Source organism: Vidua macroura, chromosome 2 (genome assembly GCF_024509145.1).
Source record: "Vidua macroura isolate BioBank_ID:100142 chromosome 2, ASM2450914v1, whole genome shotgun sequence".
Classification (NCBI taxonomy): Eukaryota; Metazoa; Chordata; class Aves; order Passeriformes; family Viduidae; genus Vidua; species Vidua macroura.
In genome coordinates this window covers 7,580,714-7,607,238 of record NC_071572.1, presented here as the reverse complement: position 1 = coordinate 7,607,238, position 26,525 = coordinate 7,580,714, and the positions used below count along the sequence as shown (strand labels likewise).

Genomic DNA, 26,525 nt, shown 5'->3' with positions numbered 1-26,525 from the left:
TGATCACTTCAAAGGTTCTCAGCAAATTGCTGCAATGACACATAAAAGCAGTTCTACTGGAATAGTTCTGGTTTGTCTTACCAGGTACAACTGGTGCTTGATTAGGAAAAAAAATTACTTAGGATTGCAAATTGTTGTGTTATGCAATATTTACTGTCAGTTGCAAAGGTGTGGTGGTTAGGTGTTTCTAAGTTTCTTTTTCTTTTACCTTTAAATATTTGATTTGTGGAACAGGTTTTGTAATATAACTCATGCATCTGAAATTTCACTGCGAGGAGAAATAATATGATGGGTAGGGAATAATTAAACTATTCCTGTTTCCTATGTTATGTTCAGTTTTAGAAAATGGCATTAAGTAGGTAAACACAAATTTAATTAATGTCCTGCTTGGATAGGGAGATTGAATTTAATGTTTCTATTAAATTATTTCCAGAACCGTTCGTCAGATGGCACAGGAGCAATTCTTTTTAATGGCTACCAGGTGTTGCATGGGACAGAGACCTCTCCTTTTCTTCATTACCCTGCTGTTTACTGTTCTAGGGGTAAGTTTTCAGAGATAAAGTATTCAGTATGGGAGTGTATGTAAAAAGTAATAGGACAAAATACCTGCAAGAAAATACAAATTGGTATTAATAACAGTCACTACAATATAGATTGCTTTTGACCTCAGATTGCTTCTGACCTGCTTCTGACAAGCAGCAGAGATGATTTCCATTTGAGCTAGATCAGGGGAAAAGGGACTCTTTTGCATTTTCTGATAAGAACATGAACAATAGGCTTTAATGTCTGCATTTGATCTTTGGTGATTGCTAACCTTTAAGAAAAAATCATTAGCAGGTTGGAGAGATACCGACAGTTAGTGCCTTCTCCTACTGGTCCTGCCAGGGCTTTTCAGCTCCCATGCTCATGGCTTTCTTGAACATTTGATCAAAAGTTTTGATTTGGTTTTCTTTTTCCCATTGAGGTATAGAAATTGCTATTAAAATAGTTGAGAAGCCATTCATTAGCAGCTAAATACAATTTTAAACTTCAGAAAGATTAAAAATTACCTTACACTTGGTTTCTTTTATGTTTACTGTGAGATTTAGGGGAAATATGTTGGTGTTGCACTGTAAGTAGAAGCATGTATGAATTCATTGCTTCTGGTTTGCACAGAGCACTGCAAGAGAGAGAGCTAAGCATTCTGGAGACTACTTCACCCTCTTAAGACATCTTCTTAACTATGCTTACAACAGTAATATTAATGTACCCAATGCTGAAGTTCTTCTCAATAATGAAATTGACTGGCTTAAGAGAATCAGGGTAAGTTTCACGATCTAATTAACTGATAATTATCAGTTTATTCCTGATAATTAGGTTTTTGCTGCAAAACTGTAAACTTCCTCGTAAACTGCAGTTCTGAGCTTAATGTTTGCTGTTTGGAGTATCCTAACTTTCTCTTAAATGGCAGGATGAAGTAAAAAGAACAGGAGAAACAGGTGTTGAAGAAACAATCCTAGAGGGTCACCTTGGAGTAACAAAAGAGTTGTTAGCATTCCAGACACCTGAGAAGAAATACCATATTGGTTGTGAAAAAGGAGGTGCTAATCTCATTAAAGTAAGTTCAAGTTTTTTGACCTCTGGAGGGGATTTCTTTGTCTTTGTGAGTTTTTTTTTTTTTTTTGGTGGTGGTGGATTTTTGGGTTTTTTTGTTTATTTTTATCTATAAAGAAGTAAAAAGAAGCTTCACATCTTGTGGGCTGTATCCATAAAAATGCTTTTGATTGGAGATCAATGTTTTCTTTAAAAATACTTTTTAAAATTGCATGTTTAATTCATAAAGTGTTTTTAACATTCTCATTCTTACTGTATTCCAGTACTTGACAAACATCACACAAAGATAGTGAGCTAGATACAGGATAATCCTGTAGAGGACTGCTTTCCTTCATTACCTCTGTAATGGCTTTCCTGCACATGTTCTTAATTAGTGCTATTAATGCTTTGGGCAGGTTTGAACAAATGTTTCACATCTGAGCATCTCTTTAATCAGACATGTTTTCTTTGTACCTCTTGATATTATAGAGCAGGAATGTTGGTTTTTCAGCACTAATTGATAAAGAGCTTTGTAGATAATATTGGTTTTGCAAAAGAAATTTTTTACCAATGAAGAACGGTACAGATTTATTTTTAACTTACACTGGGGAGGTGGGTTTGCAGGGAGCCACTTTAGAGTGGAGTTCTTCTGTTCTAAATTTAAAAGCTCATTATGCTATTAGTCTCAATTTTTACTCTTGTTTTTTTTTTTTAAGTACCCCTCTGGTTCTCAGATATTGATTTATGTAATAACCCTTACTCTCTTATAAAATAATTTCCATGGTAACAGGTGATTTATTGTCTTTTTTTTTTTTTCAGGAGTTGATAGATGATTTCATCTTTCCAGCATCCAATGTTTATCTACAATACATGAGAAATGGAGAATTGCCTGCTGAGCAGGCCATACCAGTCTGTAGTTCACCAGCTACTATTAATGCTGGCTTTGAGCTCCTCGTTGCACTTGCAGTTGGATGTGTGCGAAATCTCAAACAGATAGTAGACACGTTGACTGAAATGTATTACATAGGTACAGCAATCACTAGTATGTAATACTTTTTAATTATCTATTTTCTACTCTTTAATGTATATATCATGTATAGATTTTGTTTATATTATCCACTGAACCAAAGGCTGAGGTTTTTTTTCATGGTTTGTTTGTGGCTGCTTTTAATGTTGCAATTGCCAGTGTAGCCTTTATTTGTTTTTCTTTATGCAGTAAATATACTGACTTGCATTCACATGCAAATTCCAGCCCCAGTCACAGCCTGACCCTTCCTGTCCCAGTCTCTAAGTCCCTCTGTCCATACCAGCTCCCAGGAACCTATTCTGTCTGTATCTTCTACTTCTGTCTCATCATATCAGGCTCTTGCTAACCAATCCCAGAGCCTCAACAGGTATCTTCAGCTTAGTTTTAGAGCCAGTTTCTTGGTTGCTCACCTGATTTGTCATTGTTGTCCACACACAGACACAGGTGCTCTGTCCTGCTTCTCTTTTTAGTTCTGAACTCATTCTCTGCTTGTCATAGTCCTTTTTCAGGCTCCTTTTTCGCCTTGTCTCAGTACAGCTCTGCACTGAAAGAACTTTCTCCCTCTCACTGGAGAAAGGTTGTAGTGATTGCTGTGTGTTCAAAAACTTGCAAATGTTAGTGCTTCAAAAGCTAATAGTCAAGTGAAACTTGGGCTGATTTTCACAAGGATGGCAAAAGGCTTGTTTTTAGCACAGGTTATTGTGGTCATAAAAAAAGCATTTCTTAAAAATGATCAAGCAGGAGGATATTTTCTCCAGCCCTAAAGGGAGACTGAAACCATTCTGCTGTAATATTAACAGGGGAAGGGAAAAAATCAAAAACCACCAAACAAAATCCAAACACCATCAAACCAAGGAAACCCAGGCTCATATGGTGAGAAAGGCTGGGAGAGTTGGGGTTATTCAGCCTGGAGAAGGGAAGCCTCTAGGGACCTTATTGTGACCTTCATTACTTAAACGTGGCTTATAAGAAAGATGGAGAAAAAGATTTGTACCAGGGCCTGTAGTTATAGGACAAGAGGCAATGATTTTAAACTGAGAATAGATTTAGATTGGACACAAGGAAGAAATTCTTCACTGTGAGAATGCTGAGACACTGGAACAGGTTACCCAGTTGCCTCATCCCAGAAGTGTTCCAGGCCAGGTTGGATGGAGCCCTGAGCAATCTGGTCTAGTGGAAGATATCCTGGCCCATGGCACGGGGTTGGACGAGATGATTTTTAAAGGTCCTTCCAACCCAAACCATTATGTGATTTAACAGATGTTTAAACTCATAGAGTTGAGCAAAACCATAAGGAACTAAAAATAGTATCCAAAAGTGGAAATTGTCCACTGCCTCTCAGAGTGTCAGAGCTTGCTTGAATGGTGCCATCAGGGAGTCACTTGAGGCTTTTCAGTCTCTTCCTGTTCAGTTCCATCTCAGATGAATAAATTAAAAGGGCAGCTTTATAATTTTCCCCTCTGCCTCATCCTTCTTTCTTCACCCTTTTCTATTGGGAAGTACTGTATTTCTTACCACCTCACAATAAGGGAGATTTCATGGCATTCCCTTCCATTCAAGTGTTTGATAAGCACAACAGAACACCAGATCTCGGGTATGTCAGAAGAGAGGACATGTATGAACTGTGCATACTCTGGGATTCATATACCAAATCTGCTTGTAAATAAATATGCATGCTCTCTTATATCAGAATTTCTTGTGTTAAAACTACAGACAGAACAACAGGTTAGCTTAGGTGATTGTAAATGTTCTTTAAGAGATCTGAGGGACCTGAAAGAGAAGACTCAGGAGGAAAAAATATATATCAAGTTATATATATAGCATTTGCTAAAGCTGTTGCCCATCCTCGCAAGAAAAAGTGAGGTTTAAGTGAAATTCTATAATTTTTTTAAGGATTGTAAATTTTTAAGAGTACTATAATTTTTGGAAGGTTTATAAATTGGTTATATATTCTATATTCATTCAGCTGAATTCTTCAACTAATAAACTTGCTGGTATTGAGGAAAGATTTCTGTTTCATGTATAAATAGACTAAATTTTTGCCTGGCCACCTCTTTAGTTATGCAGTAGAAGAAAATGTTATAATAAGATTGCAGATAGAACTGTCCTTCATGGAAGTTGTGTTAATTTTAGCAATTAAGTTTTCTGATGGAACATTGTTTTTTATTAAATTGCAGTATGATACAAACTAAGAATAATTTTATGCAACTGCCCTTTGTACTGCATTGATGCCCTCTTTATTTTATAACAAAACAGTTCCCTGACCACTTTGTGCTGTTTGCTCTTAGCTTGTGAAGCACTCACAGAATGGGAATATCTGCCACCTGTTGGGCCTCGGCCGCCAAAGGGATTTGTGGGACTGAAAAATGCTGGTGCCACTTGTTACATGAATTCTGTCATTCAGCAGCTGTACATGATTCCAGCCATCAGGAATGGGATTCTTGCAATAGAAGGCACAGGCAGTGATGTAGATGATGACATGTCTGGGGATGAAAAGCAGGACAACGAGGTAAACTTAATTATATAAAATAACCTAATCTTTAAATTGTAATTACTTTTTTTTAATGAAAAGGTTATAATAAATTTCAGTTGCTAATCAATCACTTTGATTTCCACTGATACCTGTGGCGAAAATAGGATAATATTTCATACTTGAATAGGTTCACTGCCAGAGGGGCACCTCAGAAGATCCAGGTGACAGGGCTTGCAGAATTCCTCCTCAGGCCTGATTTCTCCTGGAGAGCACTACACCTTATTCCAGCCACCACAACTTTGTTAATGGAAACAAAGAAAATATTTGGGTTTTCAGCTGAATATGAAACACCTTAGATTGTCAAATTAAACAAAGGGTAAAACTAACTATGAGACAGCTACATCTGAAAGTGAATTGCACAAATTTTCTGCTTTTCAGAGCAATGTCGACCCACGAGATGATGTCTTTGGTTATCCACATCAGTATGAAGATAAACCAGCACTGAGCAAAACTGAAGACAGAAAAGAATACAATATTGGAGTTTTGAGGCATCTCCAAGTAATTTTTGGCCATTTAGCAGCTTCCAGGCTACAGTACTATGTACCAAGAGGGTTTTGGAAACAGTTCAGGTAAGTAGAAAATTGAGCATTGATGTTGGTTCACTGGATCACTGAAACGCAAAAAAAATAATCATAGTAGAATGGCAATGATGTAAAGTGTAAATGAGCAGAAGCTTTATGTGCCTTTTCATCATTCTGTAGAAGTCTGTTAATAAAGTAAATAATAATAATAATAATAAACTGGAGTTTACAGCAGGGTGATTCTTTCGAATTTTAGCAGTTTTTGATAGTGAGACTTTGAATTCAGTATGAAGTTATACGCAAGAGATTGTTTTTACTTACCAGAAAGTGTCAGGGACACAACAACAGATTGTATAGTATATCAAAACCCAGCAGTTTGGCTCTTTAAGGAGGAGGGGTTAGGATCTTGAACAATAATTTTTTTTTTCAAAAATAAATTGTTGGCAAACAAAACAAAAAATATTTGACAAAATGTGCTTTCATTTTCAGACTCTGGGGTGAACCTGTAAATCTACGTGAACAGCATGATGCTTTAGAATTTTTTAATTCGTTGGTGGACAGTTTAGATGAAGCTTTAAAAGCTTTGGGCCATCCAGCAATGTTAAGTAAAGTTTTAGGAGGGTCCTTTGCTGATCAGAAGATTTGTCAAGGATGCCCACATCGGTAAGTGTTGAAGATTTTAATATTTTTTTAATAGAAAAACAACTCATGTTTGTGTCCTTATAAAAGTAATTAGAGTCAAGAATGGGCTTTTTGTGCTGTTTTTTTAAGCTAATAGATTTTGCTACCTTGTTTTTTCTACAGCTGAACATTCATTTGTCTACAAGTGCCTTGAAGTACTTAATCATTATTGTTTCTACTTCATAGATTGTATGTGAAGAATTGTGTATTGATCAAGGCAGGAAAAGATTATGCTTTTTCATGTTTAAAGTGAAAACAATTGTAGGGACCAAATACAATGTAGAAAATTTTAATACCTGGCAAACAATTGTTGCTGTCTTTGGTTTTCCATAATGTGTGTTTAGAGCTGAGCCAAAAAGGAATCTTCAGTTCCAATGAGTAAAACTGTTCGTACTCACCATGTAACCTGTAATTAAGGACAGTGGTGTAGAAAGTTCATCTTAAGACTGCTGCTGTATTTGTAGTTAACTTTAAACGTGAATACTGAAATTTTGTAGAAGGCATGTAAGAAACAACCCATGCCAAATCAGATTGCAAGTCTGTAGCTCGCTGTTTCGATGATTAATGAAGGAATAGAACTTGGTATTTTAAAGTTGTAATTCCCCAGACTTTTTAATTTATCTCTCTTTTTTGGATGGATGGTTGCATGCAAAATTCAGGATGGCTTAATGATGAACTTATTCTTTTTAGCATTTGGCTTTTTTTTATTATTGTGTTTATTTCTGTCACTATCAGTTGGCCTTCTTACTGTTCAGATCATGTGTGATTCTTTAACAGTACATATCTCTGTACATTGCCATTGCAAATTCTCTTTATTTTGAAAGCTGACTGTTTCCTTTAACCTCCAGTTAGCAATTAAAATACTGGAAAAAATTACACAAATGGATTTTATTGTGGTAATCTTTCAACTTCAATTGACCTGATGTATGAATAAGAATAATTTGTAAAGTGAACATCTTAGGTTTCATGGGTTACAATGAGTGACTAGAAGTGAGTTGAAATACTGCAAGGTAAAATGATAGCACTGATTTCACCTTACATGCAGTGGGTAATTAAATGGCAGATCCAGACCAGAATCAACATGAGTAACCATTCATTCCTGATATTATGTATTATCCTGAAGTATTTCTGTGTTTTTTGAACTCTACTGGATTTGCATAATGTTACTTATTAATAAAAATATAGTTCAGGGAGGAGAAAACTGATAATAACTAAACTGTGGATTTGTGTATGGCAAATTAACTGCCTTTCTATATTTTTTGTAAGCTATTTATTGGATATTGGATATTGAATATTGCTGTTGGTTGAAGTGTTTCTAAATATTTATTTATTCAGCCTTTGAATGCTTGATTGTATATCAGGGAAACAAGCCCTTCAGGGTTACACTGGCATAGATGTGGCTTTTAAAATTTATTCAACACTTCTTTATCTTTAAAAAGAAAAAGTTGCTTCCAGGATGTATCAACTGGTTGTCTCTCAAGCATTGGTGGTTCATTGCTAGAGATTTGTTTGTAGATTATATTTAGAACACAATGTCAAAGCAAGTCATAAACATTCAAAGAGGTTTTATGAAGATGGTGATTCCATGTTTTTTAGATAGAAAATAAAAAGGCTTTTTTTGGGGTGTTTTTTTTTTGCTGAATTGGCATCTGTTTTGAACTATTGTCTTTAGGTGTGATGCAGTATTTGTGTTTATCACTCTAATTCCCGACCATAAAAATACAGTGTGCAGATACTGTAAAGTACCTGTAGGAAAGCTGCAGTTAAAAAGAGTTCAGTTCTTTCACTGCTTACACACTGTAGCACAGGTTAGACATAAAAAGTTGAACACATTCCTACCTCTCTCATACATTTACCTGTTCATTGCTAGGTATGAGTGTGAGGAATCCTTCACAACTCTGAATGTAGATATAAGGAATCACCAAAACCTTCTTGATTCTTTGGAGCAGTACGTCAAAGGAGATTTATTGGAAGGTGCAAATGCATATCATTGTGAAAAATGCAACAAAAAGGTAATGATTCCTTATATATTAAATTTGTGTACGGATGTGATGTTACAGCTCTACTAAGTTCAGTCCTAGTTCATGTTTGGGGAGAAAAGTCATCCTTTCATTACTCAGTTTGGTATTTGGTGAGAGTATATGAATGGAAATTTGAGAGCTGGTAACCGTATGTGTCCTTTCTTAGGTGGATACAGTGAAACGCTTGTTGATTAAGAAGTTGCCTCCAGTTCTTGCGATCCAGTTGAAACGATTTGATTATGACTGGGAAAGAGAGTGTGCAATCAAATTCAATGATTATTTTGAATTCCCACGAGAACTGGACATGGAGCCTTACACAGTGGCAGGTGTAGCAAAATTGGAAGGGGATGATGTGAATCCTGAAAATCAGATAATACAAAATGAGCAGTCGGAAAATGAACACTCTGGGAGCACAAAATACAGACTTGTGGGTGTACTTGTGCACAGTGGCCAGGCCAGCGGTGGACATTACTACTCTTACATTATCCAGAGGAATGGTGGAGATGGTGAGAAGAACCGGTGGTACAAATTTGATGATGGAGATGTGACAGAGTGTAAAATGGATGACGATGAAGAGATGAAAAACCAGTGTTTTGGGGGAGAGTACATGGGTGAAGTGTTTGATCACATGATGAAGCGAATGTCCTACAGGCGCCAGAAGAGGTGGTGGAATGCTTACATTCTTTTTTATGAACGCATGGACACGATAGACAAGGACAATGAACTAATAAAATATATTTCAGAAATCACTATCACCACTAAACCCCACCAGATTAAAATGCCCTCAGCCATCGAGCGAAGCGTGCGCAAGCAGAACGTGCAGTTCATGCACAATCGGATGCAGTACAGCCTGGAATATTTCCAGTTCATAAAGAAGTTGCTTACTTGTAATAGTGTCTACCTAAACCCTCCTCCAGGTTAGTATGGTAGTGTGATAATTATGGATTCATTTCTTGCAAGAAGAGTTTTGGTTTGTGTGGCCAAGGATTTATCTAGCCAGTGGAAATTTGGTGTGTCCTGCTTTGAATGCTCTTGTCCTTCTGCAGTTAAACGCTTCTTGTTGAGTTGTTCATCAGTGATAACTTGCCAGAATATTTAGCAAAAAATACTTTGATAAACTATCAGCTATTACTCAGTTGCTGTACTAAATCAAGTTAAAATACTCAGGTTTGAGGGCTCTTTTGTTGAAAACAGTTCTCAGAGGTGAGATGCTGAATTTATAAAAGATATATGTTAGCCTCCAGGTACCTGTATTGAAGCTTACATTTTCAAATTATACATTATAGAAGCTAGAGGCTATTTTGATCAAGTTTCTTCTAAAATTGGAATACCATATCAGACAAAACAGTAATCTGAAATCAGTTAAATTACTAAAAATTGCTTTTACTTTGTCTACATGTGAGTATTCTGATTTTTCTTTAGGACAAGATCATCTGTTGCCTGAAGCAGAAGAAATAACTATGATTAGTATTCAGCTTGCTGCTAGATTTCTCTTCACCACAGGATTTCATACAAAGAAAATAGTCCGTGGCCCTGCTAGTGATTGGTATTTTGTCTTTTAACAACAATTACAGTTTTGGAAGTTTGATGTCTGTTAAAAGATTCCATTTAGTCATGGTGAAGGTGCAGGTGAAAAGGGGGGAAAATTTGAATAGAAAATACTGGGAAGAATTTGAGCCTTAAAATATCCTGCTGATCTGAATAGCTTCAAATTTCATTTTCAAACAGCGCTTAACTCTGTCCTTTTGTCTGTCTTTTAAAAAGAATAAAAGAATGGAAATGGTCACTAGCACAGAACTAACAAGTTATGTTTTCTGACAAATTCAGAATGTTTTTACATTGTTTTAGTAGTTTTAAACAAAGCTCTTTACAAGCCATTGTTGCAGCTTATATTTGAATTCTGTTTGTGAAACATTTATAATAGTCTTTGAGACACTGTTGGCAGAGTACTTTATGTACATTGCTACGTAATTCAAATCCACACTGTAACAGTCCCATCTTAGTCGTTTTAGTCCTTCAGCTGGGTTATTCTCTGCTGGGGAGAGGAGTGTGGGTTACTGCTGGTCAAATTGGAGAGAAAATCTGGTATTCGTGGCCAGTAGTTTACCAGCTACTAGTAAGTAGCTGTGTAATAATGGCAAATTCATACCTTCAGGAGCAACTTCCAGAGTAGCTTAAGTTACTCCTTCTAATTTAAGAGATCAAGAAGAGTTCAAATATTCCTGCTGAAAGGACAGAGTAATGCAAGGTCCTCTCTGAAACAGATATTTTAGTCATTGGGTATTGGTTTTCCATTTTGTGGGGTTTTTTAACATCTCTAAATGAGACTATAAATTCTTGTTAGGTTACATATTTAGTTGTTCGTTCTATACACAGCTTATGAAATCCACCTGTGTTCTCTGCTGCTCAGCCTTTCCCCCAGTTCCAGTACAGAGACAATGTACTGCTAAAATAGGACCTACTTTGAGGAGTAGTTAGGGGGTGTAATGCTAACTTAATTCTTATGGGTGATAGAAGTAAAATGCTACAGTTAAGTGTTAGGTTTTTAATTGCAGGATATCTTCCATTTCTGATTGCTCATCAGAGTATCACTATAGGAACTACAAAGTATCTAATTAGAATAATTTTGTGAACAAAAATGTTTGGGAATCACCTTTAATGCATATTTTCTTCAAACTCTGCAAAAGAGCATGTCTGCATTTGGTCATAACTGTGCCATCTCCTGTTTCAGGTATGATGCCCTGTGCATCCTGCTCCGTCACAGCAAGAATGTACGCTTTTGGTTTGCACACAACGTCCTTTTTAACGTTTCAAACCGCTTCTCTGAGTATCTCCTGGAATGCCCCAGTGCAGAAGTGAGGGGTGCATTTGCAAAACTTATAGTATTTATTGCACATTTTTCATTGCAAGACGGACCATGTCAATCACCTTTTGCCTCTCCTGGACCTTCCAGTCAGGTATTTAATTTTCCAATGAAAAGCTTTTGAAACTTATTCTTACTTCTTCATGATAAGCATTTAATGTAAAGTAAACTCTGGAGCAAATACATCAATGTTGGCTGTACAGCCCATTTTGCACTACAAAACAGGATGTAACTCAACCAGTTAGAGAGTTGCTGTCAGAGGGCTCAGTTTCCCCTAATTTGTAAATCCCTGTGAAGGCTCAATGAGAGTTTTGAGCTGGGAGTGTGAAATCTGAAAAAAAGAAAAAAAAAAAAGAAAAAAAAAAAAAAGCAGTTATTTTAGTGAAGTAATGTCTAGGGAAGTGAACCCATGTTTTTATTCAGTACTGTAAACAACAAACAAACCCCCAAAAACAAACAAACACACTAACCTGAAAACCTGCAGAAGTTCCCTAAGTTTTAATCGCATGTATCTGGCAACAGTGAAATTGTCAGAAATTGTAACTTAGTGTAGGAGTAGACAGTGAATTGCCTGATTTTACACATAAACACAAAAAAAGCTTACATCTTATTGTGATACTTGTGATAACAGTGTTAAAAATATTAACTTTTTTGAGCCTTTGCTTTGTCATGTTTTAATGTCTCATTTTGCTTACATGGTCCCATTTACCTTCTCAGAATGTTTTCACTACTGTGTCCACCAAAAGAATTTGTTAAGAATTAAGTTGTAGCTCCATAGGCTTAGGAAGTGTTCTGTGTTGTGAGGTATTTGAGATATACCTGTAGAAGTGATTCGGTTGTCTTAGTCTACAAAGTTAATAGTGGACTTGCATGTGTGTTTCTTGACTATTTACGCCTATCTACTATTGGAAAAAAAGCCCAGTTAAAAGTTTCTGTAGCTATAATTTCTTGGGACTTAAACGGTATTGAGTGCTAGGAGTCTTACTCCCTGTCTGTGTCTTTTTGTCTGCGTGAGACACTCAAGACTGACCCAGCTGCTGGTACTTTGGAGCTTGTATAAATCCAATACATTTTAACCAGTTCTGTTCTCTATCACAGTAGAAACTAAATAAAGATATGATAGATTCAGCCACTAACAGTAGAACTTGTTTCTTTCTGCAGGCTTATGATAACTTAAGTTTAAGTGATCACTTACTGAGGGCGGTACTGAATCTTCTAAGAAGGGAGGTATCCGAACACGGGCGCCACTTGCAGCAGTATTTCAATCTGTTCGTGATGTATGCCAATCTAGGTAAGCAAATTGCTTTTACTGATAGCACTGTAATAAACTGGAGCTTTATTGATGGTCCACTTACAGAGATAACAGCAGGAGGATCCAGTTTTCCATCCTTAGGCAGATTGTTGTAGTTATGTGTCATATAAATGCTCCCTAGCATCTGTGTTCCTCCTCTTTGGAGTTTGGGGCTTCAGTCTCCCTATCATCCATGGAAGATAAACATGAGAAGCTTGGAGCTGTAAAACAGTATCCTGCTGAGAGAGGATGGGGGTGAACCTTTATAAAATACTTGACTGTTGCTGTTTATCAGCTCATGCAGGAAGTAGACAATTTTAAAGGAATGTAATTTCCTATCCCTAAAATTAATCTAGACAATTGTGTTAATTTAATTATACCTGTAATGTCTATTGCTTTCATATACTTCGCCTACCAAAGCATTCTCTGTCTGGCAGGTTTCTGTCATGACAGCAGAGTAGAATTAGTGTCATGGCAGAGAAGAGAGATACCATTCTTCTGCTCTAGCTTCTCTTTTCTTTTTCACTAGCTTTTCATAGTCAGTGCAGTTCAGGCCTCTGAGTAGGAGAGCACTCAGAAGCCAGATAGGAAAATGTAATTTTACTTGTGGGTCTGATAATTACCACGATCTACCCTGCAGAGATAAACCTGGAAATACTAATACAATAAGCAGTTTTCCTTGTCTTACTACTGTTACCTGAAGGCTTCTGTATGAGTGTAGAGTCCATTCAGCAAAAACCACAATAATAAGATCATTCCTGCATTCTGTGGAAAAGACTAAATTGTCTGACATTTTGAGAAATCGAATAGTAGATTGTTCACATCAAAGCAAGTGAGAGGTCAGTTCTGCAGAGGATGCAACTACACAACTATCTAGCATAATCAGAAAAAATGCCAAAAAAAAAAAAAAAACACTTACACTCCTCCTTATCAGAAAAATGGAAGGTAAGGCCCAGTTGTATTTCAGAATAAGAAAGACTTGGAAATGTATGAAAAATCATTACTTTTAAGCAAAATAAGAAACAGAATGCAAGAATGGATATAGTGAGTTTGCTGGTGAGTACTTGTGTAGTATATGCACAGTATTCTTGCAGTAAAAGCGGGTATAGGTTTGGATTTTTTGGTTGGTTAGGGTTTTGGAGGTTTTCTTATTTATTTTGTCACTTAATTTGCATTTATTACATCATGTGGCACAGTTTAAAAATGTCTTAAGTTTGTGATTGATGTATTTAGGACATGATAGAAAATTAACAAAATAGACTGTGGGGGTTGTTTTTCCTATCCTGTGGGCCTCGCAATAAAAGGATTAATTTATTGTCCAAAAGACTTCTCTGAGGCTTTACTATTAACACAGATGCTACTTGTGCATTGCTTAAGTGCTAATAAGCACTGTGTAGAAATGGTAGTAATTTACAACTCTCCTTCAATGTGATTTTTCAGCTGTATATAATGTTATTGTGCATCTTTATTGATTTGATTATTTTTTCCCTCGAAGATATAAATGAGGGTTCAATAGAACCCAAGAACTAAAAAGTTATGAGTCATGTAAACTATTGTTATTTTTCTTTTAAAAAATTCTAAAAGTACTTTCAGTGCTGGAAACAAGATTTTTTTTTTTTTCCTCCCTGCCCCATAAAGGTGTAGCAGAGAAGACACAACTTCTGAAACTAAATGTTCCTGCAACCTTCATGCTTGTGGCTCTGGATGAAGGTCCAGGCCCTCCAATTAAGTACCAGTATGCTGAGCTGGGGAAGCTGTACACTGTGGTGTCACAGCTGATCCGCTGCTGCAACGTCTCATCGCGGATGCAGTCTTCTATCAATGGTACAGTGATCCTAAGTTTGCTTTAGATCCATTGACTAAACCAGTAAATGTCCTTTTGTGCATGTTTAGCTATTATTTATAAAGTGGATCAGCTGGAAAAACGTGTTCCTTTTATGTTTAGCAGCTACTTTCATTTAAAGAAACAAATCTGTTTGTTGTAAGCAAACCTGATTTGTTATACTAAAAAGACCAAGACAGAAATCTGTTCTGTATTTTATGCTGCTTTGCTTATGCCTTAAAAATATAGGGGAATAATTAGTAATGTAGGAGGCTGTTCATTACAAAATAGTGATGCTTTTAGAATAGTTTAAGCCCACTGTAAAGAGTTGTCCAAAGATGTTTTTATCCTGAGTAGGTGATGAAAACTAGACTACAGAAATAATCTGTACAGGAAAAGCACCACAGCAGGTTTTGAGATAACTGATAGTGCTTAGCACTGAAGAGACGTTGCATTGTTTTGGGTAGCTCTTGAATATGATTTGATGCTCGTTCACACTCAAGACAGCAAACAGAAGCCAGCGCTTCAATTTATAAAATATAAGAATCAGTTAGAAATTGATTAACCACAGTGTAAATCATTAACATTTCCAGTAGCTGAATGGAGTGCAGTTATTTTTGAGGAATGGTGACAGGATATTGGGCCATGTGGACTTTATAGCCTGTATCTGTACATGTTCTGCTAAGCATATTTTAGAAAACCTAATTAGAAATCTGTAGAGAAGCTATTTAATGGGAAACTCATTACAGCTTGATGTGTCAGGCTATAAAGTCAATAGGCTAGACTGTGCTATAGTGAGATTAATGAACTGAAAATTTTACTGTGCTGTAATAAGAATCATGTGGCAGTTTTGGTTGGGTTTTTATCTAGTGCATTACTTGAAGCTTAAACTGAAAAGATACTCTACCTGTAAAAAATAGTTGTATATTCAATATATTCATAATAATGTACTAAAAAAAATTATTTATATGAACTTTACTTTGACTACTAATTATGATTACTGTTTGCAAAATAAAGTTATTTTTTGCTTCACCTTATGAAACTAGGAAAGTTCTCCCTAGTCTTCTGGGCATCTTCAAACAATAACTCAAAACACTGCTAAATTTAGAAACATCAGGAGCAAATCAAGATTCTTACACTACACAAAACAAAGCTGACTAAATAAAATACATTAATTACAAAAGTATATTTATTCTCTACACTCCAGAGATTCAAATGGGACTGTTCTAACATAGATACTCCCCTGAACACTTTTGCATTGTCTTGTGAAGTAAACAGACATTGTGTCCTTAAAATATTACTTGGGCTGTGTTACACAAGCAGGGAAGTAGATAAATGCAGGAGATAAGAAGGTTTCTCTGAGGAATCTCTTGCATGTGAACATGTCTCCAGCTGTTCTGCTTTGATTGTCACTGCATAATCATATCAGAGAGGGAGAAGTAGCTCTCTAAGGCAGCAAGTGTCAAGCTTCACAAACATAAAAATTAGTTATTTCATACTATTTTTTTCAAAGCAAGTCAGTTGTTAAGGGAGGGCTTGTGTATTTTCTTCATCTGTATTTTTTGACGAGTTACACCAGTTTGTATTTTAGAGTGTCTACACTGAAGGTACTTCACCACCTTTTAATCTGCAGTAACTGTTTGTTCCAGGTAATCCCCCACTCGCCAACCCTTATGGTGATCCTAATTTATCTCAACCTATAATGGCACTTCAGCAGAACGTAGCAGACATTCTGTTTGTGAGAACTAGTTATGTAAAGAAAATTATTGAAGATTGCAGCAACTCTGAAGAGACCATCAAGTTGCTTCGTTTCTGCTGTTGGGAGAATCCTCAGTTCTCTTCCACAGTCCTCAGTGAACTACTTTGGCAGGTAAAAATAAAAAGCTAGGAGAAAGATGGGAATAAAAATATGAATGATTCTGCATTTATATGTAAGAATGTTGTATTAAATACTGAAGGGGTGCTTGATAAATTTCCTCAAGATGGCATCCTCTGTCAGTATTTACAGTCTTAGGTCTGTACATCATGTTGGAGCATTGTGGGAAGTGCTTTATGAATTTAGGGAAGCAATCTACCTTTAACAAGTCAGGAATGATGTGTTAAGGGTGGAAAGTAGTCCGAGGTGGTTTTTGTGTATTTCAAGAGTATCTGCTAAAGCTTCTTGTCTATCCATAAAAGAGATTCATAGATGACATGAAAAGTTGGAATAATTTCCTAAGATCTCTCTTGTATTTATATCAAGTATGTTTGTTAAGTAAGGCTTTTTTACAACTCTGCAGAACATATTTGGCTTCAGACTCAAAGCCAAAGCAAAGCAAACTCAAACTCAAAACTAGCAAAGATTCTGTCTTATGTTTCCATTGTAATCTCTGTAAGGTCAGTTACACTTTTCCACTCCAAATAAAATTCTTTACTTCTGACAGCCCATCTTTATATTTGCACTTTTTTTTCATGTAACATCACACTAGTCTATGTCCCTTTGACACCTGAAAGAACCATAATAAAAATAATTTTATTGATATTTTGCTAGCCATGTATTTTACATTTTAGAATAACCTGTGAAGACAACCTTTGTACGCATTGCCTAAAAGTAGCAATATCAGTGAAAAGTGCCATTTTAAAATTTTGCTTTTCTAAAGGTATTTTTAAGGTACTTTCTTCAGCATATCATGCTTGGGGCTTCAGATCAACTGTGTCAGAAAGTCATAAAGAGGCATTTTGTCCTTTATGGACCCTACTGTATTTAAAAACAAAACAAATTAAATGAAATTGCAACCCACAAGATTCCTGACACAACCACCACTTTCTAGAAAAGAAGTATTGTCTTGTATTGTATCTTGAAATACCCTTTGATTACAGTAAACTTCAAATTAATTATGTTCTTGTATTTCACTGTATAAGCTGCCTGCCTCAAGGAATGCTTTCTTGTGTTCTGTGCATTTTCACTTTTTAGGTTGCTTATTCATATACATACGAGCTTCGACCTTATTTGGATCTGCTTCTGCAAATCCTGTTAATTGAGGACTCCTGGCAAACTCACAGGTCAGTATTTACCTGTCCTTTTATTATTCAATATTGTTCTTTACAGATTGTTTTTTCCAGTGATTCTCTTGCTAATCCTTTCAATAAGTTTGTTTTAAATAGGTATTAAATCAAAATTCACATATAAAGCAATTTTTTGTGGTTTTATCTGAAATTTTAAGGTAAGTACAATTTTTCATATTCCTTGCTATGCAGAAGTTTACTATAAAGCCAAGATTTCTCACATACAAGAGAATGTTTAGGTTAAACTCAGTGGTCTTCCCTGTGAAGTGCTCAGATTGATTCATAGAAATGTCCCCTTGAGGTGACGTGACAGCCTGGGCTTGCTCAGTAGTACATCAGATGTAGGAGTGGAACCAAGACACACATGAAGTGTGAATGTGGGAGGAAAGAATATTTCAAATTTGGTATTCTCTGTATGATCACATTTCAAGAGAATTAAAACTTCAGCGTATTAGATATTAATCCAGTTGAAAACCTAATTTTTATATGTCTACACAATAAAGCTTTTGAAAGTTGTGAAAAATTTTAATTACTGTAAATGCTATTTCTGAGAACAGTCAGTTTTTCAGAAGTTTAATATAAAAGTAGGTGAGATAACAAAAATGTCATCAATGTGCTACCTGTCAGTGTTGCCAATTGTCACTGTTTCATAATAAGCAGTTATAGGTAGTATGGGATTTACTGAATCATTTCCAACTGTGTCTCATAGGACATTTCAAATCCTTTCAGTGAGAGCACATTTGTTGGGTATGGGAGTGGACTCCTGTCCTTAGCTGTGGAAGCAGACTGCTTATTTAGAATGTTACCAATTGCCTGGGCTTATTTTAGGAGGGACTCAAAGGAGATGGTGGTCTGGCTTAACCACACTCCAAAATATGATGACTGAGTTGTAGGGATTTGGTAATTTTTAAATGGGATTTGCTATGCATATATAATGCAGTTAGCTTATATTATCTTCTTGATAAACAAATAATTCCATGAAGTAAGTCCACAGAATGCTGGAGGATGGGCATACTTTAATAGATACGAAGTAAAAGAATGGATTTTTAGATTTGAACTACAGGTGAGGAATCAAGGAAGCGGTTGTTGGGAATAATGCTGTATTTGGGAATAGCAGGGTATGAAGGAGGTGGAATGTTGTGGTGTGGCTTCCCTGGAGAAGTACATCGCTCCATGTCCCTTTGCAGTGTCAGGAGTAGCACTGCTCCCTGGAATTGTGTTAGGCTTCCACAGAAGGTATTAAATGGCCAGCTCCAGTCATCCGCTACTTCTTGCTGCCACTTCTGGCCATAGCTTGAAGTACTTGTCTCTGTCCTGTTCTTGGTTTTGCTGTGATAATCTGAGAGTTTTAATGATTTTTGTCTTCCCATAAAAAAAACCTCAACAAACCACCACAAAACAGTGAAATTGTCCATTATAAATGGTGTCTTTAGCTCCTGGAAAACGAGTCTGATCTGACCCTGGGCAGTGTGCATCCCTTGGAGCAGCTTGTCCTCTGGTACTGCAAGATCACTGCTGCTGGCCCTTGGCATCAGACCCACCCCCTTAAATTTCTCTTGATTTGACAGGTTCAAGTGCCAAGTTTGGAATGGTGCAAGTGCCATTAAATGAAATTAACTGAAGTAAAGCTCATCATTGTTTCACAAATGGAGCCTGGGCTGACAGCTGCCAGGGCTCTGAGGAAAGAGGGCAGTTGCTTTCCCTGCCATGAGTGTAGCACTGCCATGAGTGTGGGTTCTGTGTCCCCTCTGACTTTTTTTCAAAGCCAAAAGTATGTCAGTTCTCAGTTTTTGCACAGTTTCAGGGTAGCAATTAATTCCTCTGCCCTGTTCAAAAGCAGAAGGCCTAGAAACTGTGCTTAGTTCCAGGGAATGCCCAAGTCCCTTACCCCATGCACAAATATGTATCACTCATTCCCCTTCAGAGGAGCTGCATGTAAAAGGGTGTCTTTGAGAAGCATAACTGAGTGTAAGTAACCATTCTGTTGAGGGTTTAACTGTTCCAATTCTGTAAGGACCTACTGGGTTAACAGGGCTGATTTGTAAATGCAGTAGATACTTCAGTAATAAAATTGAACTGTTAAAGTTGATTACTGTGACTAGAATTAATCATACTTACATTTTTTATATATCTTGTTCAGTTATATTTTTAGCATGTTTGGTAATTTTTAAAGTAAGTTATATATATGACATGTCAGGTTAATTTTTTGATTTTTAAAAAAAGCCTCTTGACTAACACCAGAAGTCATAATACAATTTTATAATTACACTGTACATAGAGCCTTAATTCAAATGCTAAAACTCTTTAACACTTAAAGTTTTGTTGTTGTTTTGGTTTGTTTTTTTCTAGGATTCACAATGCACTTAAGGGAATCCCAGATGACAGGGATGGACTCTTTGACACCATTCAGCGCTCGAAGAATCATTATCAGAAAAGAGCTTACCAGTGTATAAAGTGCATGGTAGCTCTCTTCAGCAACTGCCCTGTAGCTTACCAGATCCTTCAGGTGATATATTTTATTCTGTTTCTTGCTGCTTTTTTCCCATTTCTGTGTTTAAAAAAAAAACCAAAACAAACTCCATCATTATTCAGTTTTTAACACCTCAATTAAATTACAACTTCTAGGGACAACTCATTTGAACCTTCTGTATGAGAAGGTCAGTATAAGGGATTGAAAGCAATCTGGTTAAATTCACACTAATTTGCAGCTGTGATGGAGCTGCAAATCTACAGACTTCATTTCAAATTAGAAGTTTTCTTTGGGAAAAAAAGGGTATTTGTGATTCCTTTAAAGAGCAGCAGATAGGTTGGTGGTCTCTGACAGCTGATGTATAGGAAAGGAAAAATACTTCTGTTTTCAAGAACAGAGGAAATAATTGTGAATTGTTCGTTTTTCCATCTGCAGAGCAATGGAGATTTGAAGAGAAAATGGACCTGGGCAGTGGAATGGCTTGGAGACGAGCTGGAGCGTAGACCATACACTGGCAATCCCCAATACACCTACAATAATTGGTCTCCACCAATACAGAGCAATGAAACATCAAATGGCTACTTCCTAGAGAGGTCACACAGTGCTAGAATGACTCTTGCAAAGGCTTGTGAACTCTGCCCAGAGGAGGTAAAGAATTAATTTGACTTTCAATTAAGGAATTGAGTAAAGTGCTTCTGTAAATAATTAACCATAGCAACAGTCTCCACTCATTTAAGAAGCCACACATATCATATGTACTTTATAAGTACATATGGATTTATATTTTATTTTTATTTTTCAGTTTTTATTACTGTTCCTGTAGACATCTGTCATTTAGAGAATTAGCAGTATAAAATTGAAATTGTCCGTTTGAAGTAGATTATGAATGGGTCTGTATTTCCAGTAATACATTGATAGAGGGAATTTTTATTTATTACAATACAAGCTGTAGGTGACAGGGTGGGGTGGAATTTTTCTCTGAATGTCTAAAACATGACTGTAGCATGACTGAAACAATCATTTGCACATAGGATTGGTTTGGGCTAGAATAATTGTAATATGTTTTTAAAAAGTAAATTAAATGGGCTGTTTCAAACTTTAGGAACCAGATGATCCTGATGCCCCAGATGAACATGAGTCTTCTCCACCTGAAGATGCCCCACTGTATCCCCATTCACCTGGTTCCCAGTATCAACAGGTAAAAGCTCTGAGTTGAACTATTTATTCAGAGTTTCAGGTTTGCTTTTTTTAGCATTTATGGTGACTTAAATGATAGGCATTTAGCCAGAAGCATGTTATTGTCAAATACCATGTTTGGAGGAATAAAGGCACACCTCCATTTCACCAGGAGCAGTTTCACCATCAGAGCTTCTGGTGAGAATTTTATCAGATCAGGGATTAATCATCCACAGAAAGAGCAGAGAGGTTGATGTAATCACAGCCTAGTGCATACTGAATTTGATTCTGTTGTATTTATTGACATTGATGATATTTTGTGAGCTGCTTTCTTGTTTTCAAATAAAAAATTAAGTCTCAAGGCCTGAATTTGGATAAGTGGAAGGCTTTTGGAAAAAAAGTGGATGGCTTTGTGGCCATGTAATTCATGCTATGAGCAGTGATCTCTAAATCTTAAGTACATATAAAATCCAAATCTATTTTAATGTTAAATGGCTGCTTTGTTAATACTTTCCAGTGGAAAGCCAGATCTGGAAGAAATCATAACCAGGGTCTTCTTATTGAATTGACTAAATTATTGGATCCCTCACTTAGTTGCCATATTTTGTTCCAATTCATTTTGTATATTCCAAATCTGCTAATTTAATTTCCTTTCCTGCCCAAATCCATTTTCCCCTCCATCTTGCTTTCCTTACTTGATGTTCTCAGCAGAGCAGTTGGTAAGTCATGCAGATTTTCCCACTCCTTCCTGAGCTCCCGAGTTCAGACACATTCCGTAACCTCACCATTGCCCTTGTCGTGTGTTCACTTTCTTGCAAGAGGTAGCATTTCTCACTAACACACACCCAGTCCTCATGCTCTTGGTTTCTCCACAAACTCTGCAAAACAGTAGATAAATGAGGTGGTTTTGTTTGCCAGATCTGTCTGTGACTTTTTAAATTGGGGCAGAGCATTTGCAGAAAACTGCTGGTCTAGATTTCATTCAGTTCTGTGACATTGAGGTTTCTCCCTTAAAAATTAAAGTGTGCTGCATAAACACAGGTTTGCTTTTCCCATTGTTTTAGGGGGAAAAAAGTCAACTGGTTGAATCTGTTAATAAAATATGTGCACGGTGTAACATGGCAGCACATAGGCAACCTCTCTTGGTTTCCTTTTTTCCTTTCTTGCTGCTTTTGCTTTGCATGTAAATGTTTGTGATTCAAAAGCTGAGATTACTGTTTCAACTGATGCTTTTATCTTTACAAGTTGAAAGTTTATTTCCCTTGTGTGTAAATTGGCAAGGTAAGTGAAAGGTGTGAATCAGAGGAATGAAGCAGCTGGGATGTGTGTTCATATGATGTAGTCACGCGAGAAGTTGGTGTGCTTGAGGATACTTCCCAGTGGTCTGAGTGGAAAGGGGGAAAGCAGGGAGTCAGGAGACAGCCCACAGGGTTAAATCCCTTTGAAATGTGTGTGCTTTGTTGCAGAATAACCACGTGCATGGACAGCCATATACGGGCCCGGCAGCACATCATATGAACAACCCTCAGCGAACTGGCCAACGAGCACAAGAAAACTACGAAGGCAGTGAAGAAGTTTCCCCGCCTCAGACAAAAGATTAGTGAAATGCACATAATCAATTAACTTGCTCCATCAAGACTGTGCACCCAGGCCTTACAGTCCAACTTTTCTCTGTGTCTGGCTAATATTTAAAACTAGAAAAACTATTCCTAATCAACATGGAGTGGAGAGTCTATTCACTGTCTTATCTGCAGAAAATTGCTGTCAATATATAACCCGCCTGCAGTGGAAAGTGTATAGTGTTTTGTAATAAATGGCCTGATGCTAATGTGTAAATGGCAAAGGTGTATATAGTATATTAATGTTTGACTGTTAATTCTTGAGCAAGAAACATTTTTTTTTTTGTCTTGATGAGACTCACAGATCTACAAAAACAAAAAAATAATTTCTTGATATATCTGCTGCGCTCTGCAACCAGTGTTGCCTGCCTCATGGCAGTTGGATCAACTCCTTTACAAAAAAGCCTATCCATGTCAACCACAAAAATAGTTTCATGTTAATTCTTTGCCACTGGAGTCGATTTTACTATGAGCAACGTAATGGCTGGTAACCTTTTAATTATTTGGTTGATGTGGAAAATTGGTGATGTAACATTGTTTCTAGATCTTTTTTCATTGCCTTTTTCATTCTGGTATTAGGTTAATCACTTTGAAGCTATAGTTATGCTGTAACATTTAGCATGGCTTCACACCAAGTTAGTGTAGCCAATGAGGGGAAAAAAAAAAAAAAAACAAGCGTGACAGCAGTTGTCCCAATGTGACAACTGTATTGCTCAGAACTTTTTCTTCTTACACCTAGACTATAAAATGGGGAGGGAAAATGTGACAAACAAGTGGTTTTCAGTTTCACATATGTTCCTCACATCTGATGTTTGACAGTTCTCTCTCTGGGTGGGATAAAGAACACTTAGTTTTCAGTAATAGGAATTTAAAAGATTTAAAACAAATATGCAAAAATTTGCTATGCCAGGATGCCTGGAGCATAATAGACTGTATTTGGTGTGCTTGTTTTGTTTCTTTGGTAGAGCTTATTAGATAAACTTCTAACACTTTCCTTCTACTGCATCCCAGTGAAGTGGAAGTCAACAAAATCACAGAGTACTTGTGAGTGCCACTGCACCAAGTTAACTTGCTGGTTTTCTGCTCGTTCACAGTTCTACTTGAAAGCGAGAATTGTCTTAGCTCTTTATCCATTATACAGAAAATCTTAACATTAGAAGCAGGGTTTAAATATAAAAGAAACTACTGGTTAGTCAAATACAATTCTGAGGTATCTCTATTCCAGAATAAACATTTGTTTAAAGACTTAAAGAAACGCATCAGTAAATACTGTATTTAAATGAAAATTGGTAACTTGAATGTGTGTAATTTTTTTGGAACCTGTCTAAAAACCAAATACCCCTGCAAAACAGATACAGCCCACCCTATACTATTTAAATATTTTGCTGTTTTATTTTATAGAAATTATTTTGCTGAATTCACAAATAGAATTTGATTTAAGAAGAATGTTTTGTCCTGTGGTGTGTGTTGTTTTTTGGGGTTTTGTTTTTTAATGGACTGCACAGAAAGGTGAATTCTGTGCAGTGGCACTATGCTGAATTCTGGAACAACAGTCACATTGAGATTCTGTGCACAAAAAAAAAAAAAAATTGGCCCTCAAGAATAAAATAATCAGGACAATTACACTGTAAAAGTTTCTTAATGTGATTTATCTTGTACTTTTTGTATGTTTTTTATATATACATATATATATTTAAGAGCACAAGCTTGATGGTGTTTTTTACAAATGAGTTGATAGAAACAAAGCTGCTTATCAAATTAAAGGTCTGTAGTTTTGAAATGAACAATGGAAAATTCAGTCCAAGTGCATTCTTAGGCATTTAGTGTAAGGGAGAGACACAGAAGATTTTTGAATATGCTGTGTAGCGATGATCACTTTTATGCTTCCATGTTTTTCCTAGTGCTCAAGTTAATTCAGATTTTCTTCATAGTTTTTTAGTAATACCATTTTACCTGGATTTAGTAAATTTGGATAATGTGTTCCCATTTATGTCTGGGGATGCTTGTTGGAGGTTTTAACTACAAAAATTCTACCCTGAGTTCTCAAGTTGAAATATTTATTTGGACCAGTAATTGTTAAACAGGCTATCTCAGAGGCGATTATTACGTATTTTGTACTATATAGGTAAAATATATAATGTGCTAGTTCAGCCTTGCCAAATGTGTTTGCTTTTAATAGTGCAATGATTGTAGAGACATGTCAAACCTGTGACACTTTAAGGCTGTGGCTTTCTCCAGCCATACCCAACCCTGCCCCAGAATTGGGAATGGCTGCAGTGGCAGTTGTTTTCCAGGCAGCAAACTGAGGATATTGTGCATCTTTGTGACATGAAGAAGGGTAAACCCATATTGTTTGCTGCAGCTGTTGCTTTTTAAACAGGCAGCTCCAGTGTAAGGTGCAATGTTTTCTTCACTCTGGGCAAAACCATTTTGAATTGTACTTCTTAACAAATACTGTACAAGCAAAAAGTTTGATATGCACGTTTCTGTCGCAGCATTTTGGCAGGTGACTTCAGGCAATGCACCTGGCGATACCTCGTTGGTGATGGCACACTTTAAAGCAGTACCCCTCAAAGTGCCTAAAGATTTAACTCCCCCATCACTGATTTCAGTCCTGTTTTCTGTTTAGAACAGTTTCTAGGGAATCTCTGGTCTTCCATAAAATGAGCCAATAAATAGTAAAGCAATTCCTTGTGTTCCTGGAAGTGTAACATGGAATACATAGAAACTGAAAATCCATAGGTGATGTTGAGTCGGGGTTAGTGTGTAGTTTGACCTTGGTGGAAATCCATAACCTTACTGAGCAGAATTTCTCCATCTTGTACATTTGGATTGTGGTTGTTTAGTGACTAAATTAAGCTTTTAACACTTGCTACTGCCAGTGTTAAAAATAGTACAGCCATATATAAAAATAATTTGCTGTTCGTGTATCAGTAAATGTACTAAGTTTTGGTCACAGAGTTGGTCACCTGCACCTGTGTTACCCCTTTCACAAGAGGGAGGTGGCTCAGGGTTCTGTCAGAGCTTGTTTGTCCTGCAGGACACGAACTTGTGGGAATGGACAAGCAGAACAGGACTCTGCTTGACTTGGAGTTTTTCACATTATTTTCCCAGCTGACTACGAGCTCTGAAAATTTGAGTTCTCTGTTTTTCAAGCTTGTGTATCTTGCTGAAATTGAGTCAGAAAGAAATTAAATTCCCTCACTGACATTTCTTTTTTTATTATTTTTCTGAGTGAAACTTTAGACAACATGAGAGATTTGTGTTATCATATTTGCTATTATGCCTTCTCAGCCACTCTGTTGTGCCTAGCTTGTGTGTTTTAGCATATGTATCATGAAAAAGCACTTACAGTTCCAAAACTTCCTGTGTATTTCCTGAGATCCAGGAGAGAATGAAATTAGCCATTCTGCCAAAGCTAAAATGGGCAAAAATTGGCTGCTGTAGCAATTACTTCATTTTCGATTTCAATAAATTTTGTCTACCTCTTAAGTCTTTTGCCAGAAATGAACAGGCTGATGAACTGTGTCAGGGCAAAGTAGCTCCATGTTTTTGTTGGTGTGAGTTCCAGTTACTGGGCATTGCAGGGAAGCTTTCAGTGCAATGAATTTGACTAAAAATGAAAGCTAAAGACTGACTGTATAAATTAGAGGAAGAAGTGGCATGTTGGGAAATTTGCGGAGTAACCAATTAAGTATTTAAATATCTTAGTTAAACCTTGTTAGCCCATACTTTCAAATCCACATTGAAAGCAAATTCTCTCCCCCGTGACGAAAGATACACCTTTATTTCTGGGAGGGTGAGATGCTGATGCCAACCTCCCATTTCTTAGGACAGGTGCGGGAGTTTCCCATTTGTGACTCTGCTCCAGCACAGCATAATCA

At 36.6% G+C, this 26,525-nt stretch overlaps 1 protein-coding gene across 6 annotated transcripts in view; it reads left to right on the top strand.

The window, feature by feature from the left end:
• The window catches only part of USP9X (ubiquitin specific peptidase 9 X-linked), a 96,668-nt gene extending 72,581 nt beyond the window's left edge, over positions 1-24,087 (top strand). For 4 of the 6 annotated variants that reach the window (XM_053971723.1, XM_053971717.1, XM_053971720.1 and 1 more), the window contains 19 exons: positions 434-542; positions 1,156-1,302; positions 1,451-1,597; positions 2,392-2,614; positions 4,888-5,108; positions 5,511-5,701; positions 6,143-6,316; positions 8,205-8,346; positions 8,522-9,272; positions 9,778-9,901; positions 11,087-11,312; positions 12,380-12,509; positions 14,148-14,333; positions 15,981-16,201; positions 17,285-17,373; positions 19,726-19,882; positions 20,282-20,494; positions 20,949-21,044; positions 22,489-24,087. In XM_053971723.1, the coding sequence (XP_053827698.1) occupies positions 434-542; positions 1,156-1,302; positions 1,451-1,597; positions 2,392-2,614; positions 4,888-5,108; positions 5,511-5,701; positions 6,143-6,316; positions 8,205-8,346; positions 8,522-9,272; positions 9,778-9,901; positions 11,087-11,312; positions 12,380-12,509; positions 14,148-14,333; positions 15,981-16,201; positions 17,285-17,373; positions 19,726-19,882; positions 20,282-20,494; positions 20,949-21,044; positions 22,489-22,623 (3,682 nt within the window). In that variant the 3' untranslated portion in view covers positions 22,624-24,087. The remainder of the gene's footprint in view (positions 1-433; positions 543-1,155; positions 1,303-1,450; positions 1,598-2,391; positions 2,615-4,887; positions 5,109-5,510; positions 5,702-6,142; positions 6,317-8,204; positions 8,347-8,521; positions 9,273-9,777; positions 9,902-11,086; positions 11,313-12,379; positions 12,510-14,147; positions 14,334-15,980; positions 16,202-17,284; positions 17,374-19,725; positions 19,883-20,281; positions 20,495-20,948; positions 21,045-22,488) is intronic. The other 2 variants (XM_053971719.1, XM_053971722.1) reach the window with 1 other exon arrangement.
• Positions 24,088-26,525: the final 2,438 nt, after the last annotated feature.